Here is a 16,887-nt window from a genome sequence, read left to right as displayed (position 1 = left end):
TCACAGACCCATAGTGCATTAAAGCATAGTAACCATAGTGCAGAGAACCATAGGAAATAAAAATAGTGCATTTGCATGATTTAAAAAATCCAATATAAGGGCCAAAGGGTAAATTTGAGAAACCTTCCTAGAATGAAGATCAGCAAAACCAAGTGAGGGACAGAAAAATGGAAAGGCTAAGAGAGATGGGTGATCATGTCTAGGAAATTGATGACATTCCTAAGCAAGGGAGCAGAGAACACTCCAAAGGCAGACAAATCCAGAGAAATAAAAGAAGACAATTTCCCAGATCTGAAGAAAGTCACAAGTCTTGAAATTGGCAGGACCCACCAGAAGAGGTCAGAGCCTGAAAACAGCCTGGAGAATTTCAGATCACCAAGTAGGGACACAGAGAGGGCTGCCAAACTTTAAACTGAAAAAACATCAGGTTATTTACTAAGAAAAGAGAGTCAGATTGACCTCAGCCCTATTAGCAGCAACACTAAAGGCTGGAGCAGCGCCTGTCAACTCCACGGCACCCGTACATCACTGGGGATCGTGTTCACATTCAGATTCTGGGGTGAGTCCGCATTTCCACTTTCTAGCAAGGTCCTCGGCGATGTTGATGTCACTGCTCTGTGGACCATACATTTTTTTGTTTGTTCTTGTTTTGGCCAAACTGTGGACCACACTTTGAGTAGCCAGGGTAAGAGTAAAAGGGAACAATGCCTTTAGAATTCAGGAGAAAGTTCTTTTTTTTTAATGTCTTTTTTTTTTTTCAGCTGCTTTGGGTCTTTGTTGTAGGGCTCAGGCTTCTCATTGCGGTGGTTTCTCTTGCTGCGGAGCATAGGCTTTTGGCACACGGGCTTCAGTAGTTGTGGTGTGCAGGACCAGTAGTTGTGGCTCGCAGGCTTAGTTGCTCCTCGGCATGTGGGATCTTCCTGGACCAGGGATCGAGCCTGTGTCCCCTGCATTGGTAGGCGGATTCTTAACCACTGAGCCGTCAGGGAAGTCCGAAAGTTCTTTTGAATGTAAAATTTTATAGCTAGCTAAATTATTCATCAAATATGAGCCAGACTTACAGATATTCAAATGCTGAGGAAGTTTACCTGCCAGTACTTTCTGAACAATATTACTTGAACTGGAGAAAAGCATAAAAGGAATTAAGCATTAGAAAGACATCTATGCTTTCTGGAGCTAACCCAAGAGGAGTATGTGTAAGGAAATACCTGTGTAGTAGTGGTGTGGCAGGCCCAGAACACAATTAGTCCAAATTAGAACAGGAAGTCAGAGGGATCAAGAGAATGACTTTGAGAAGGAAATGACTTTGGGTCAACAAATAGAATGATTAAGAAGCAGGAAGATCTTAGTGATGATTAAAGAGGCTTATGGTTCTTCTTGAAACAAGGGGGAAAATAGTCCATTAAGACTCCAGGAAAAATAAAACTGCTCGAGAAAAGCATGTTCCAAATAGGACTGAACTCTAACATGAGAATCTGTTTGACCTTGACATTTGGAAGCTTCTTCTTCTAGCAGGACAAAAACTACGTAAGAATGATTATTTCTGGAGTGAGGTCCTGGAGGTAAGGGGTTGGGTAGGAGACTTTTTATTTAAGATCATAATATGGGTTGAATTTTTTTTTAATTGCAAAAAAATTAAAAATCAAGTTTGTTTAAAGCCATTAAAAGAAATAGTCCCTCCCTTAAATATAAAAAGTGAGGGAGGGAAGAAAAGGAATAAAAGAGTAACGAAGAAAGGGAAGCCTCTCTGAGAGAACAAAGGCCAGTGCATCTCTCTCTCACACACACACACACACACACACACACACACACACCCTTACTCTTCAGCCCTGGTGTTATTCCCATTACCCCCCGCCACCAACCCCGTCACTAAGGCGAACTCCAGATTCTTTTCCCAGACAAGCTGGACCTCAGGTATTACAATGGGGTTTGGGACAAGTACAGTGTTGGGTAAGGATTGGACCTTGGGCTGCAGAACGTGGACTCCCTCTGCTCCTGAAAGAACTGCACAGTAAACCTGAAAGAATGTTCTCACTGGGGCCCTAGCCTCCTGGCTGCAGGTGAACCCTAGTGAGCAGCAGGTGGGGATGTTGAGATGTCAGAAAAAGCAAAGTGCAGGTACTCCTAAAATCAGACGTGAGTGTCGAGTCCACCCAACTGCAGGAACTTGGAGCATCCGTTCCAAAAGGGCCTGAGATCTGGCTGAAACAGCAGGAGTGCGAGGAGCAGCTGATACGGGGGTGACTGGGCTGTGGATGACAGCTCTGCTTTCCTGAAAGATTAGCCGCCTTTCTCTTTTGAGGGCCTCTTGTAGAGAAAGAACAAGGGCGTGGGCTGAGGGCAAATAGTGCAGCTGATCTTCCTGAACACCTGCAGGTGGGGAGATCACCCCTGACGGTGGCAGAAACAAATGGAGGGAGGTGTGTGAGATGGGACCAGAGGTAGGCAGAGGCCAGCCTAGGGAAGGCTGTGAAGGCCGTCAGTGGGGGAGCAAGAGCAAGCTTGGGACCGAGTCTCGGCGTAGAGGAGTTAGGCGGTGCTCAGGCATTGGAAATGGGGGGAGGGGGACAGCGCGAAGATCTGAATAGGGGATGAAATTGATACAAGGCATTTACAAAATGTGCTCGTCCACTTTGGGGAACTTGGAGGGACTTTGAGATGATGCAGTCTTAGAAAAGCTGACCAAGGTAGTTTGAACAGATGTTCTAGTTTTCTCTTTGAGATCCATTGACCCGAAACAAAGCTGGCTCTAATTCTTTCAAAACCTGACGTTGTAGCATCTAACTATTGAAAGTTCTCAAGAAAGCCATGTATGAGGTATGGGAGAGAGAGAGCCTTCTCAACCTGGGCCACTTTATCTGTGCTTCTGTGCTCGTCAAAGTGACTTCGTTTTCTGCACAGAAATCAATCTCACTCCTTCCCTCTCTCTCCCTTTCCTTTCCTCCCTCCTTCCCTCCCTCCCTCCCTCCCTCCCTCCTTCCCTTCCTTCCTTCCTTCCTTCTTTCCTCCCATCCTTCCTCTCTTTCTCTCTTTGTCTTTCCTTCTAGCCAGGGAATCTTTACAGATTGTCCTCAAAGAAATCTTACCTTGGTGGGATGTCTAGTATCTAAAAGAGGTGAACAACGTCCTTAGTGGAGAATCATGTCCAGTTGGTCTTTTCTTCAACCTCACTCCCTGGGTGACACCTAAGCTGCCCTCAAGTACCTGGAGTTGCCAGATGTAGATGTAGTAAAAACACAGAACATGCAGTTACATCTGTGTCTGCCCATCCTCCTGGGACCCTGAGGGTCAGGTTCAGCTTCACGGGGTGAAATCTGTACAGTTGTACAGGACCTTGTGCTCAGAAGGACCTGTGCTTGGTTAGCTGCTCTGCTCTCACCATCTTGAAATTCTTAATAATTTTTGAAGAAGTGGCCCTGCATTTTTAAAAATATTTATTTATTTGATTGTGCCAGCTGTTAGTTGTGGGCTCCTTTGTTGAGGCACGTGGGCTCCTTAGTTGTGACATGCAAACTCTTAGTTGCAACATGAGTGTGGAATCTAGTTTCTTGACCAGGGATTGGCTCCAGGCCCCCTGCATTGGGAGCGTGGAGTCTTAACCACTGCACCACCAGGGAAGTCCCCTTGAACTTTTATTTTGCCCCGGGTCCCCAATTCCATAGCCATCCTGCCTAGGGTATGATCTGGGACCCCAGTGCTGCAAGAACTGCCACTTTGAGTGAATCCATCCCCTGCGTGGTGTAAACCTGAGTGCAGCCCCACTGCCTGCCTTGCCCTGTTACAGAACAGATGACGTCTGCTGGCTTCTCCTTAGAGATCGTATTTTCTATCCTAATTGACTCTAAGTGTTTCTGCCTTGGTAGCAGACACTACGCATTAGACTTTTTAATCCAAGTTTCACTGTAGCTGGCATAAATCAGTAAGATGCTTGGTGTGTAGTTAGTTGCTTCCTAGATGCCTAGAAAAACCATTTGACCTAAAAAATAATTTTTATCGATGCTCCGTAATCAGTGTTCCCTGATGCATATGATATGCATTACAAGTGCATGTTTGTGATGTCATTATTCTGCATAATGGCTCAGACTCATGGTTTCCAAATGTTAGCTGTAGATTAGCTTGATTCCTTCTGCAGATGGGATCTTTTACAAAAGGCAAGAACATAGCCATTCTGGCCACTCAGTCCCCTGGAGTTCTCTTGAGAAAGGGACTCCTGAGCAGATGTAGCAGGACTCAATCCCTGGGAATTAATTAAGTACATAGAAGAAAATAAAGAGTATTCACATATTGAACCAGAGAATTGTGTCAATAGCCACAAAAACACCACCAGCAGAGAAACAATCAGCTGGAAAGGAATAACATCACAAGTTGTCTTAAGAAAATCTGGTGTAAGTTTTCAAAACACCAGACCTACATAAGGATGTAATGACTTTTTTTTTTTTTTTTTTTTTGGCACATGGGCTTAGTTGCTCCGTGGCATGTGGGATCTTCCTGGAGCAGGGATCGAGCCTGTGTCCCCTGCATTGGCAGGCGGATTCTTAACCACTGCGCCACCTAGGAAGCCCCAGGATGTAATGACTTTTAACTGAAAGGAAATATGTTTTATTTTATACAATGGGTTTATTTTACTACTGGGTTCATTTTTACATAATGAAATCTCTACTACAACTAAAACATTCAATGTCTACAAATTTTACTGAGTTTCCTAGTTGAGACCATCATTATTGCTACGTAAGATATCACTTTTGGGGTAATCTGGGTGATGACTAGACAACACCTCTCTGTTCTATTTTAATTTAATCAAAAAGAGGACAGTGCTATTTGTCTGAATATATTGATATCAGGGTTATTCATCACTGTATAAAATTGGAAAAAACCTGAATATCTAATTGAATGGAAATGTTTAATTAGGTATGATTTTTCCAAACAAAGAATATTATACAGCCATTAAACAGATAAATAGAATCCAAAACAGATTGTGAATGGAAAATATCATTTATGATATACTATTGATTGAAAGCATTATAACATTTTATGTAATCTATATAAAAACATGAATGTATGTGAAACAAAGAAGGAAATATTCTAAAATCGGTACTCATATGAGAATGAGTCAGCAATTTATGGCTGTGTAACAATCCCACGCCCCAAATTTAGTGCCTTATAGCAACACAGAATTATTAGTTCATTGTTTGTAGGTTGGCAGTTTAGGCTGGGCTTGTGTGGTGTGATTCCTCTGCTGGTCTTGCTGGGGCTCACTCCTGCCTGACAGTCAGCCGGGGGCTTGGTAGGGCAGGCTGGCCCAAGGTGGCCTTACTGACGTGCCTAGCAGTTGCTGTGCACTGTCACCTGGGCCTCTCTCTATAGCAGCCAAGCCCTGGACATCTTCTTTTAACAAACCTGGATAAGCACGCAGTGTTTTAGGCCCACGTTGTAACTTTAGAGCTGCTGAGGAAGCAATTTATATGTACATTTCAGTACAATTCTCCAAAGACCTAGTTGACCATAGAATATCAGAGGCAAAAAATGAAACAGACCAGCCACCCATCTGATCCAGGGAAGGCAAGTAGGTTTTATCTGAAGTGTCACCTGAAATGGTTGGTCTTGGGACCACATTAGAGGCTGATGCCTCAAAGGGAAAAGAGAGCAGTGAGTAGTTAGCTAGTTAAGCTGGCCATGTGGAATGAGGGAAAATGGTCAGCAAGGGTCACACACCTGCTGTGGGGAAGAGGAGTCCCCTGGAAAGATGAGTCTTGTATTTGAGTCCTTCCAAAGAGTTCTCTAGAAGCACCTGGACCTTATCTGGCTGCAGCAGTTAAAGACACTCTAGCATTTGTTATGTTTTTGACAAATGGCTGACAAGCGATAAACTCTCTGTGCAGGTTGTGGTTCGGGAACTCCTGGCTCAGTACACCAAGCAGCATGAAGAAAGACCCATCTTCTGCCTGCTCCAAAACTTGGCAGAATCGAGGGTGACAAGCTGAGGACCAGGTATGTGATCACTCAGGCTGCCACTATCCTTGACCTAGTCTTATCACTTTGCTATATACCTGAAACTAACACAGAAATGTATATAAATCAACTTCATTCCAATATAAAATTTAAAAAATATTGATATGTGCAAAAAGCAAACAAATATGTAACTTCAATACTCATGCACCCACGACCCAACTTAAGAACAAGAACATTGCTAATTCTGTTCTTCCTACACCCATTCCTTCTTTTTGGCATGTTCACTCTTCCAAGGACTTTACAGGTTTTAATCCTAAACACCCCATGAGGTAGGTTATTATTTCCATTTCCCAGATGAGGAAACAGGCACAGGGGTTAAGTGTTTTGCCCAGGGTTACGTGCCAGTAGGTGACAGAGCTCGCATTTGAACCCAGATAGTCTGGCTTCAGGATCCATGCTTTGGGTTGTTTTCATTGATTTTTTTTGTATTGTCTTCCAGCTCGATAAAGAGGCATAATGTATGTGGTAATCTGTAGCTTCCTGTTTTCACTCAATATTTTGTTTCTTAGGTTCATCCAAGTTGTTATGTGTGGCTGAAGAGCTTCTGTCTTTGCTCAGAACATTTTATCATGTGTCTGTGCCACAGTCGCTTATCCATTTAATCTCCAGTATCAGTGTATATTTGGGTTGTGTTTTTGATATTTTGCACAACGGCCTTATGAAAGCTTTTGCATGTTTTCTGGGGAACGTGGGCAAGAATTTCTACAGGGCTTTCAAATTTAGTTGCTGTGACTCAGAGTGAAAATACATTTTACATCACCATGGACACCCACACACCCATAGAGTCCCTGCCCTCCCTCCCCACCACAGACACAACTGCAATAAACATTTCATGAAACAATGCTTATCCTATTACTCATAATGCTCTCTGATATTTTTTAATTTTAATTTTTTTTAAATACTTATCTCAGTCCTTTAAACTGATTTCATGAACCATTTTAGCCATTTGCAATCTCTTGTTTGAAAAACACTCCTCAATAGCATATATTACCCAGGAGTGAAATTGCTGTGTTGTGGGTATGCCAATGTTCAGCTTTACTAGATCATGCCAAATTATTTTTCAAAGTGATTGTACAAATTTATATCCCCACCAGCAGCATGTGTCTTATGGAACCAATACTTGATATTATTAGACTTAATTTTTGTCAATATGTGAAAAAGACCACTCACGATGCTTTAAAATTGCGTTTTCTTATTACTGTTATAATTGAGCGTGCTTTCACATGTCTATTTACCATTTGTATTCTTCTTATGTGAAATGCCTGTCATGCCGTTTGCCAATTTTTCTTTTCTTTTCTTTCTTTCTTTCTTTCTTTTTTTTTTAGATGTTACAACTATCTTCTCCAAGTTTGTGGCTTGTCTTATATTTTCTTTACGATTTTTTTAACCTCTTTATTGGAATATAATTGCTTTACACTCTTGTACCAGTTTTTGAGGTACACCAAAGTGAATCAGCTGTATTTATACATGTATCCCCATATCCCCTCCCTCCTGCAACTCCCTCCCACCCTGCCTGTCCTGGCCTTCTAAGGCATCACCCATCATTTACGATGTTTTTTGATTAACATAAATTCTTAAATTACAATTGAGTTTATCAGCCTTTTCTGTATCTTGTCTACTTTGAGACTGTGAAATATACATTTTTAAAAATTTGAGAGTTTCACTTTTCACATTTAACTCTTTTAGAGTTAACTCCATTAGAAATTTTTGTCGGTGGTATGAGGAAGGGATTTAATTTCATTTTTTCCTCCTGTAGGGATTGTCAGTTGTTCCAGCCCCATTTACTGAATTGACTATCTTTCCCTAGTGACCTGGAATGTCCCCTCTGCACTTCTTAAACTTTTATATATGCAGGAGTCCATTTGGAGGCTATTTTGTTCCTGGTCTGTTTGTATATTCTTAATTCAACAATACACTGTCTCAATTCTGCTAGATTTATAATAAATATAATAGTATTTTATAGTACATATTAAATATCATATTGTTATAGTATTACATTTAAAATATAATTCAGAATCGTGTTGGCTATTCTGGGTCTTTTGCATGTCCATATAAGTTTTAGTGTGTTTGTCTAGTTCCTCCAAAAAAAGAACCTGCATACACCAAAAGGACAAATATTGTATGGTTGCATCTATATGAGGTATCTAGAGTAGTCAAGTTCATAGAGACAGAAAGTAGAACAGTGGTTACCAGGGACTAGGAGGAGGAAGAAGTGGGAGTTAGTGTTCTCTGGGTACAGAATTTCAGTTTGGAAAGATGAAAAAATTTTGGAGATGAATAGTGGTGATGGTTGCATGGTAATGTGAATGTACTTAATGCCACTTAACTGTACTCTTAAAAATGGTTAAAGTGGTAGATTTTATGTTATGTTTATTTTACCACAATTTTAAAAAATCTGCTGGAATTTTCTTTGAAGTGTCTTAAATCCGTATATAGAGTTGCAGAAAATTTGACGTGCTCATAAAACTGAACTTCCTCTCAAAATTTTTAATCTCCTAAGTGTCTCCCAGAGTTTTATAATTTCTTTCAAACATAGTACAACCTTAGACAGATTTATTACTAGGTACACTATAATTTTGTTGTTGTTATAAAAAGAATATTTTTAAAATTCTGTTTTTTGTTGTTGCTGATTTACTATACACACAGTTGACTTTTGTACAATATATAAACCTGACCATAAAAAAAATTTCTTTTAGATGTGCCTATAGAGTCTTTGGGGTTTTTTCTGTGGACAGTCATACCATCTGCAAATAATGATTTTTTATTTCTTCCTTTCCAGTTATTCTTTTTAGTGAGAAGCTGTCTTATTCCTGGTTTTAAAAAGAATTAGTTTAATATTTCACTATTAAGAATGACTTTGCTAAAGTTTTTGATAGACACACTTTACTTCCTAAAGAAGCTTCTTTTACTGATATTTTTAACATATTCTTCTTATTATTAGATGAATTTTACTGATTGCACTGGAAATGATTTTTTATCTATTAAATTATGACATTTCTTCTTTAATCTGTTAATATGATAAATAACCGTTGCATGTTTAACAAACACTCAATTTTGTTATGCTGTATTATTTTTATATTTTCCCGGGTTTCACCTGCTAGTATTATTTTTAGGGTTTTTGTATACTTATTGGCTTATTGTTTTTCTTTCTTGTACTTCCCTGATTTGGGTTTATGTCAAGTTTTACTGGTCACATAAAGTTATTTTGAAAGTAGTTTCTTATTCTGTGGAAGAATCTGATAAGTTATTTGAAAACTGTCTGGGCCTGGGTAATATTTAAACTACTGATTCAATTAGTTTAATTGTTTTAAGACCATTTAGGCTTTCTGTTCTTGTGTCAGTTTTGGTAAATGGTATTTTGCTAGGAATTTATCCATTTGGCTTCAAATTTACTGGTATAAGGTTGATCATACTATTCTCTAATTATCTTTTTAACTTCTGCTAGATCTGTCATTAGGTCCCAGTTTTCTTGTGCCTTCTTTCTCTTTGATTGTTGTTTAATCTCACCAGATGTTTGTCTAGTTTATTATTATTTTTTAAACAACCAACTTTTCCCTTTGTTGGTTCCCTGTGGTACCTTTGCTTTCACTTTATTGTTTTATGCTCATAGATGTACTGCCTCCTTTGTTCTACTTTTGAGGAGCCTGTTGTGCCTTTTTCTTTCTGTATTTTTAAAAGCATCATTTTTATTTGGAGGGAGACTTTGGTCTTCATAACCCAAATGTATCCAACTAATTTCCAAGGAAACTATTCATTGAAAAGTATAATCGTACGATCCTGATGAGAAACATGGAAAACACAATACATGTAGTATGGGACTTATCATACCTGTTGGCATGAAGTGAAACTTTAAAAAATCTGCATTCTGTCCTTCCACCCCCCATTTTTGTTTTTTGTTTTTGTTTTTTTAAAACTACTGCTCAGGTTCCTGTTTTTTCAAACTATAGTCTTTCTTAAAGCTGGAAACAGCAGCTCTCATATCCTAGGATTGTTTCACTTAAGTCTCCCTCATTTTGGGGGTGGGGTATTTTTTCAAATTTTTTATTTTATACAATTTTCCTTGGTTTTGTCTCAGTTTGTCCTTGCACATTCTACAAAGTCAATGAGTCTTTTTAATATTACCAGCCCTGAATGGGCATTTTATAGTGCTGATAAATTTCCACTATATAAGGAAATTTATTAGCTGGGAAATTTCCAATATATAAGGAGTTGAAAGAACAGTACAATTCCCATCAGAATTAGTTCCATCCATTCAGGAATCGTGTTCCCCAACTAGCTACAAATCATCTGCGCCTCCATTTCTCTTCTAGATAGCAGAGCAGGGCTTGTTTCCATCATTTCGAAAGCAAAACAGACTCTCACTCATATGCAAATCTATATTCCTAGCAAATCTTCCAAGATAGACTTGAGATGTGCCAAAGGCAGTATTCCAATTGTAAATATTTGGAAAGTTCCAGTCCATTTATTTTTGTCTCGGTTATTAACCTCCAAAACAGTGTACTTCTCCCTCCCACACATCCCGGTTTTACTGATCCAGGCTGGCTGTGTTTATCTCCAGGTCCCAAAACCTTACTTTGGTTTTTATGTATATTAAGAAAAGCTTTTGTCGTCCAACACATTTCCACACACGCAGTGTAGGGAGCATTTCTCTAGGTGTTGATGATACAGCAGTGACTGTGGGTTCTCAGTTCAGGGAGCTTACATGCAACTAGAGCAGTTGGATGGCAACTCACAAAAGAAGTACCCATGAGCAGGTGGGAACACAAGGAAAGATGGGATGAGGACTTCTTAGCACCCTGAAATCCCTCCAGGTAGGCAGCCATTTGTATGGACACCCGAGGTTATGCTTCGTTTGGACTGTAGGAAGAGTCAGTCATGGTACTGGAAAGGCTCCATGAGACTAGGTGAGGAGAGCAGGGCTTGGCTCTGATTGGGGCTGTACTTGGTTCTGAAAACAGCTCCATTCCACCTTTTCTTATCCCAGCAAGTGCTGCCTCTCTCCCTCCCTCAGGGGGCTGCCCCTGGAGCCCTCACTGCTCTCATCAGCCCCTGGATCCCTAGGAGGCTCTGGGAGTTGAGAAAAGTCAAGATTCTGCACTGTACTTGAATGTTGTGCCATTTATGTTATGAACATTTTTAAATACTTAGGAAAATTGAAATAATTTTAGGGAACATTCATGTACTCACCATAGAGAGCCAACTATTAACATGTGACTGTGTTTACTGTATCACATATATATCCATATATTAATCCCTCAATTCATCTTTTCTTTTTCTGATGCATTTCAAAGTAAACTGTAGACATCAACATACTTCTAAATAACTTGGAATGAACATCATCAACTAGAGTTCAATATTTGGTTACAGTTTTTTCTACTTATGTAGAATTTACATACAATGAAAGACACAAATTGTAAGTGTGCATTCACTGAGTTTTGACAAATGCATAGACCTGTGTAACCAAAACTCTTATTAAGTTCTAGGTCATTGGCATCACTCCAGAATGTATTCACATTTGTTTATTTTTGCTTTTTCCCCTTGCCTGAAGAGACAGATACAAAAATATACTGCTAAGATAGATGTCAAAGAACATACTGCTTACGGTTTTTTCTAGGAGTTTATAGTTTCAGACCTCACACTTAAGCTTTTAATCCATTTTGAGTTTATTCTTGTATATGGTGTAAGAAAGTAGTCCAGTTTGATTCTTTTGCTTGTAACTGTCCAGTTTTCCCATCACCATTTATTGAAGAGACTGTCTTTTCCCCATTGTATATTCTTTCCTTTTTTGTCATAGGTTAATTGACTATATAAGTGTGGCTTATTTCTGGCCTCTATATTCTGTTACATTGATCTATGTGTCTGGGGTTTTTTTTTGTTTTTGTTTTTTTTGGTGTGCCAGGATGATATTTTTTTGATTATTATAGCTTTGTAGTATAGTTTGAAATCTGGGCAGATGATACCTACAGCTTTGTTCCTCTTTTCCGAGATTGTTTTGACTATTCATGGTCCTTTGCATTTCCATACAAATTTTAGAATTATTTTTTCCAGTTCTGTGGAAAATGCCATTGGTATTTTGATAGGGATTATGTTGAATCTGTAGATTGCCTTGGGTAGTATGGTCATTTTTAACAATATTAATTCTTCCAACCCATGAAAAGTTCCAATCCATTTGTTTGTCATCTTCAATTTCTTTCATCAACATCCTATACTTTTCTGAGTACAGGTCTTTTACCTTCTTGGCTACCTTTTACCTTCACCACTGAGCATGTTAGCTGTGGGTTTGTCATGTATGGCTTTTATTATGCTGAAATATGTTCCCTCTATACCCACTTTGCTGAGAGTTTTTATTATAAATGGGTGTTAAATTTTGTCAGGAGCTTTTTCTTCATCTACTGGGAAGATCATATGACTTTTATTCTTCAGTTTGTTAATGTAGTGTGTCACACTGATTTGTGGATGTTGAGTCATCCTTGCATTCCTGCGATAAATCCCATTTGATCATGGTGTAGTGCATTGTTGGATTTGGTTTTGTTAATGTTTTGTTGAGGATTTTTGGATCTATGTTCATCAGTGATATTGGCCTGTCCTTTTTTTTTTTTTTTTTTTTTTGTCTGATATCTTTACTGGTTTTTGTATCAAGGTGATGCTAGCCTCATAGAATGAGTTCAGAAGTGTTCCTTTCTCTTCAATTTTTTGGGGATAGTTTGAGAAAGATAAGTGTTACTACTTCTTTAAGTGTTTGGTAGAACTCATCTGTGAAGCCATCTGGTCCTGGACTTTTGTTTGTTGGGAGGTTTTTTTTTTTTTTTTTCTAACTGATTCAGTTTTATTACTGGTAATTAGTCTCGTCATATTTTCTATTTCTTCTTCATTCAGTCTTGAAAGATTGTACGTTTCTAGGAATTTATCCATTTCTTCTAGGTTGTCCATTTTATTGGTGCATAATTGTTCATATTGTTTTCCATTCTTGTGACAGATAGACACCTGGGATGTTAACAGTTTTTCACTCATCTGAGTAGAACTTCTGTGAACATTTGTATACAAGTGTTTTCATGCATGTGTTTTTATTTCTCTAAGGCAAATACTAGGAATGGAATTGCTGAGTCATAGATTATGTGCATGTGGTTTTATGAGAAACTGAGAACTTTTTCCAAAGTAGTTTTACTGTTTTACACTCCGTCAACAAGTATGAGAGTTCTGGTTACTCCATATCCTTTCAACATTTGAAGCTGTCAGTGTATTTAGTTTTAGTCATTCTGGTGGATGTATAATGCTACCTCATTGTGGTTTCCATTTGCATCTTCCTGATGACTCATGATGTACATTTGAATTTAATTTAAATATTATTTAAATTTAGAGTCATTTTGACCTTCTTGTGAAATACAAGGAGGTTGCCCTTAGTGCTTTGCCTATTTTTCTAGAGACTCTGCCCAGTCTTCTATGCTAGATGAGCTACTGGAGCCATGTGACATGGTCATGCTTGGTAGGTGACGCACTATTGGGTGAGTGGATTAGATCCACTTCCTGTAGCACATGCCATTCACAACTTCAGGTGGACAGTGTTCTACAAGAAATATCCCAAGAAATGTAGTTTGTAATAACAACATTCACCACCTCCCTGGAATGACGAAAACATACTTTTCAATAGAATATGAAAGTTCTTTACAGCTTTTGTGAAATAGATTGAAACAGAAACCCAACCTTCTAAAGACTAGATTCAGAATAAGTATTAATATAATTTAAATTTCCAGATAACTGGCATGTAAATAACCCCCCATGTTTCTTGTCTAAACGGAGGATGATTATTAACTCATTGCTACACAATTCTCAAAAGTGCTGCATCAATTGCTTCTTCATATTCCTCTTGTGGCTTCTGATTAAGCAACAACAAACTACTTGTAGGTTTTTAACTTTAATTCAAGAGAATCTAAGTTATTTAGGTCTTATAATAACTTACTTCCCAAAGATCTAGGGAAAGGGGAGGGCAAATGGGTAGTTGAACTATAGGAAACCCCAGTTGTGAATTAACTCCTTAGATGTCTAAGTTCTAAAGAGAGAATTTTCATGCAGGGACAAAATCAGCACAAAAGACAGAGTTGCATGATGAAAAGCCCCTAGGGTTTTGAGGGAGACTTGGGTATTTTGAATCTGTTTGTGCCTAAGTCTCTTAACTCCCCTGTGCCTCAGTTTCCTCATTTGCCAGATGGGGAAGATGGAAATTACCACCTGCTAAAGAAAGTCACCTTCTCTGTGACACACTCTACCTTATTCTTGTCCATACCGCTCTCACTGCCCTCGGGGACTCCTCTTTTCTTAAATACAGGCGTCCCCTGAGACAACACTGAGCTTGAACGTGTTCTGCCTGTGTGACCTTGAGCAGGTTACTGAATCTTGCTGAGCCTCAGATTCTCCAGCTGTATATTGGATAATTGTAGTATCCACGTCACAGAATTATTGAGATTATTGAATAATTCACAGCAACAGCAATAAATACATAATGTATCTGAGAAACATCATTCATTTCCAAATACTTTGTGACAGATATATTTGACTACTAATATTCATTTATAATCATTATTATGATAAATGCCCAACAGTGTTGAGTAAATTATTATAAACCTACTTGATGGAAATTATATAGCTGTTAATGAAGAAAGACTATGTAAAATATTGAACACCATTATAATACAATAGTGAGTGGTATAAACTGTTAGGTATAAAATAAGCTACAAGGATATATTTACAGCATGGAGAATATAGCCAATATTTTATAAATATACATGAAGTATAACTTTTAAAAATTGTGAATCATTATATTGTACACCTGTAACATATAATATTGTACATCAACTATACTTCAATAACAATGTTTTTAAAAAGCTAAGTAAGGGGCTTCCCTGGTGGTGCAGTGGTTAAGAATCCACCTGCCAATGCAGGGGACACGGGTTTGAGCCCCAGGCTGGGAAGATCCCACATGCCATGGAGCAACTAAGCTCATGCACCACAACTACTGAGCCTGTGCTCTACAGCTCGTGAGCCACAACTACTGAGCCCATGTGCCTAGAGCCCATGCTCCGCAACAAGAGAAGTCATTGCACTGATAAACCTGTGCACCACAATGAAGAGTAGCCCCTGCTGGCCGCAGCTAGAGAAAGCCCATGTGGAACAACGAAGATCCAATGCAGCCAAAAACAAACAAACAAACAAAAAATCTAAGTAAAATATTTTTTAAAAGGTTAAAAAAGTAGTAAGTGGAAAAAGCCAAATTATCCTTATGTCACACGGATGGCCACGTAGAATAACTAGATCCAATCATTCATCAGAAAAATAGTAGATGTGGTACGTATATACAATGGAATATTACTCAGCTGGAAAAAGGAATGAAATCGGGACATTTCTAGAGACATGGATGGACCTAGAGACTGTCATACAGAGTGAAGTGAGTCAGAAAGAGAAAAACAAATATCGTCTATTAACAGATATATGCGGAATATAGAAAAATGGTACAACTCAACCAGTTTGCAAGGCAGAAATAGAGATGCAGATGTAGAGAACAAACATATGGACACCAAGTGGGGAAGGGGGAGTAGCGGGGGTGGGGCCGGGGTGGGGTGAATTGGGAGATTGGGATTGCCATATATGCATTACTAATAAAGAAAAAAATATCAAATTGTACACTTTAAATATATGCAGTTTATTGTATGTCAATTGTATCTCAATAAAAGTTCCTAAAAAAAAAAAAAAAGGAAAATAGTGAGAAGAGGCATGAATACAGCAAGTGAGAGATGCAAGGGGATGATTTTGAGGACTCACACTATCTATTGGGAGGAAATTCTTTTGGGAAAAAACAAACCCTGTCTGTTTCTTTCAAATTGAAGTTCTTTGGTGAGGACACAATAATCAGGACCCTCACTGTGCTTTGTTTTCAGTTTCCTGGCATTTGACCTGGACACAGTCGGTAATCTCACCTTTCTGTTGAAAGCAGTGAATTTTCATGAAAGGGTTCTTCAGCGGAGTTTGGTGGCCCGAATTTATTATAAGGTAAAGATATACTGTGTTATAGTTTTCCTTTTGACACGTGGTTAAGGCATATTCTTGCTGGTGAACTCTCTGCTAAATGGAATAGAGGATGAGTCAGCGTAATTACAAGCTTCTGGAAATGGCTAGAATTTCTATAAGCCATTTTGCATGACAGCCTTGCTTGCTTTGGAGGCCCTGATGCTACTGATTAACTCTTGTGCGTCATTTTTTGGAATTTTACCCGCAAGTGTCATTTGGCTGCCATGAGAGTTGACGAGTGGGGTAATTTTTAACCCTTATTGGAATTGAAGAAGCATTGTTTGTATGTAATAATGAATGTATTGTTTTCTGGGCGTGGAGGGGAGTGCATGAGGCATATGTGAAAATTAACTGTTGGATTAGGCTGAGATGCAGTCTATTTCCTATTAAAACGCCCATGATGTTTTGCAAAAACGTGAAACCTTGTGTCAGCATTGATAGAAATCTAGAGGGAATTTCCTCCAAGTACGATGCCAATGTGGTTGGTTTGAGGAAACACCCCCACCCCAGCAAATATCTATTTCAGCTCCTAATCCCAACATGGAATAGACAACAAGACCCCAAGAGAAGGCTTTACTTACCTCACTTTCTGCCCAGGCTCATGGGCTCAGGGCTACTGTAGCCTGAAACCAGACCACTGTTCCCCCTCTGCAAAGGACTTAAGTTCCAAGAAGACCAGAATCAGGTCCCATGAAACTCTTCCCCTTCAGTTCATCTCTTTTTGTATTGATTCCAAGATCACATCTCCTAGTACAACACAGAGCGGGAGGAGGATGAATGGCATGTGGGGATGGGTACTCTCTTAGGAGATGCTCTGCA

The 16,887-nt window shown here is 39.0% G+C and overlaps 1 protein-coding gene across 3 annotated transcripts in view; it reads left to right on the top strand.

Moving 5' to 3' along the window:
* LOC130857558 (acyl-coenzyme A oxidase-like protein) overlaps window positions 1-16,887 on the top strand; it is a 109,641-nt gene that overhangs the window by 54,431 nt on the left and 38,323 nt on the right. For 2 of the 3 annotated variants that reach the window (XR_009054848.1, XM_057743315.1), the window contains exon 4: window positions 5,880-5,988. Coding sequence is in view for 2 of the 3 variants with exons in the window: in XM_057743315.1 (XP_057599298.1) it covers window positions 5,880-5,981 (102 nt within the window). In the remaining variant the exon portion in view is untranslated. Of the gene's footprint in view, window positions 1-5,879; window positions 5,989-15,938; window positions 16,046-16,887 lie in introns of those variants that run through there. The other variant, XM_057743314.1, reaches the window with a different exon arrangement.

The sequence above is a fragment of the Hippopotamus amphibius genome, chromosome 7 (genome assembly GCF_030028045.1).
Source record: "Hippopotamus amphibius kiboko isolate mHipAmp2 chromosome 7, mHipAmp2.hap2, whole genome shotgun sequence".
In the NCBI taxonomy this organism is placed as follows: Eukaryota; Metazoa; Chordata; class Mammalia; order Artiodactyla; family Hippopotamidae; genus Hippopotamus; species Hippopotamus amphibius.
This window is presented reverse-complemented; position numbering and strand designations above follow the sequence as displayed.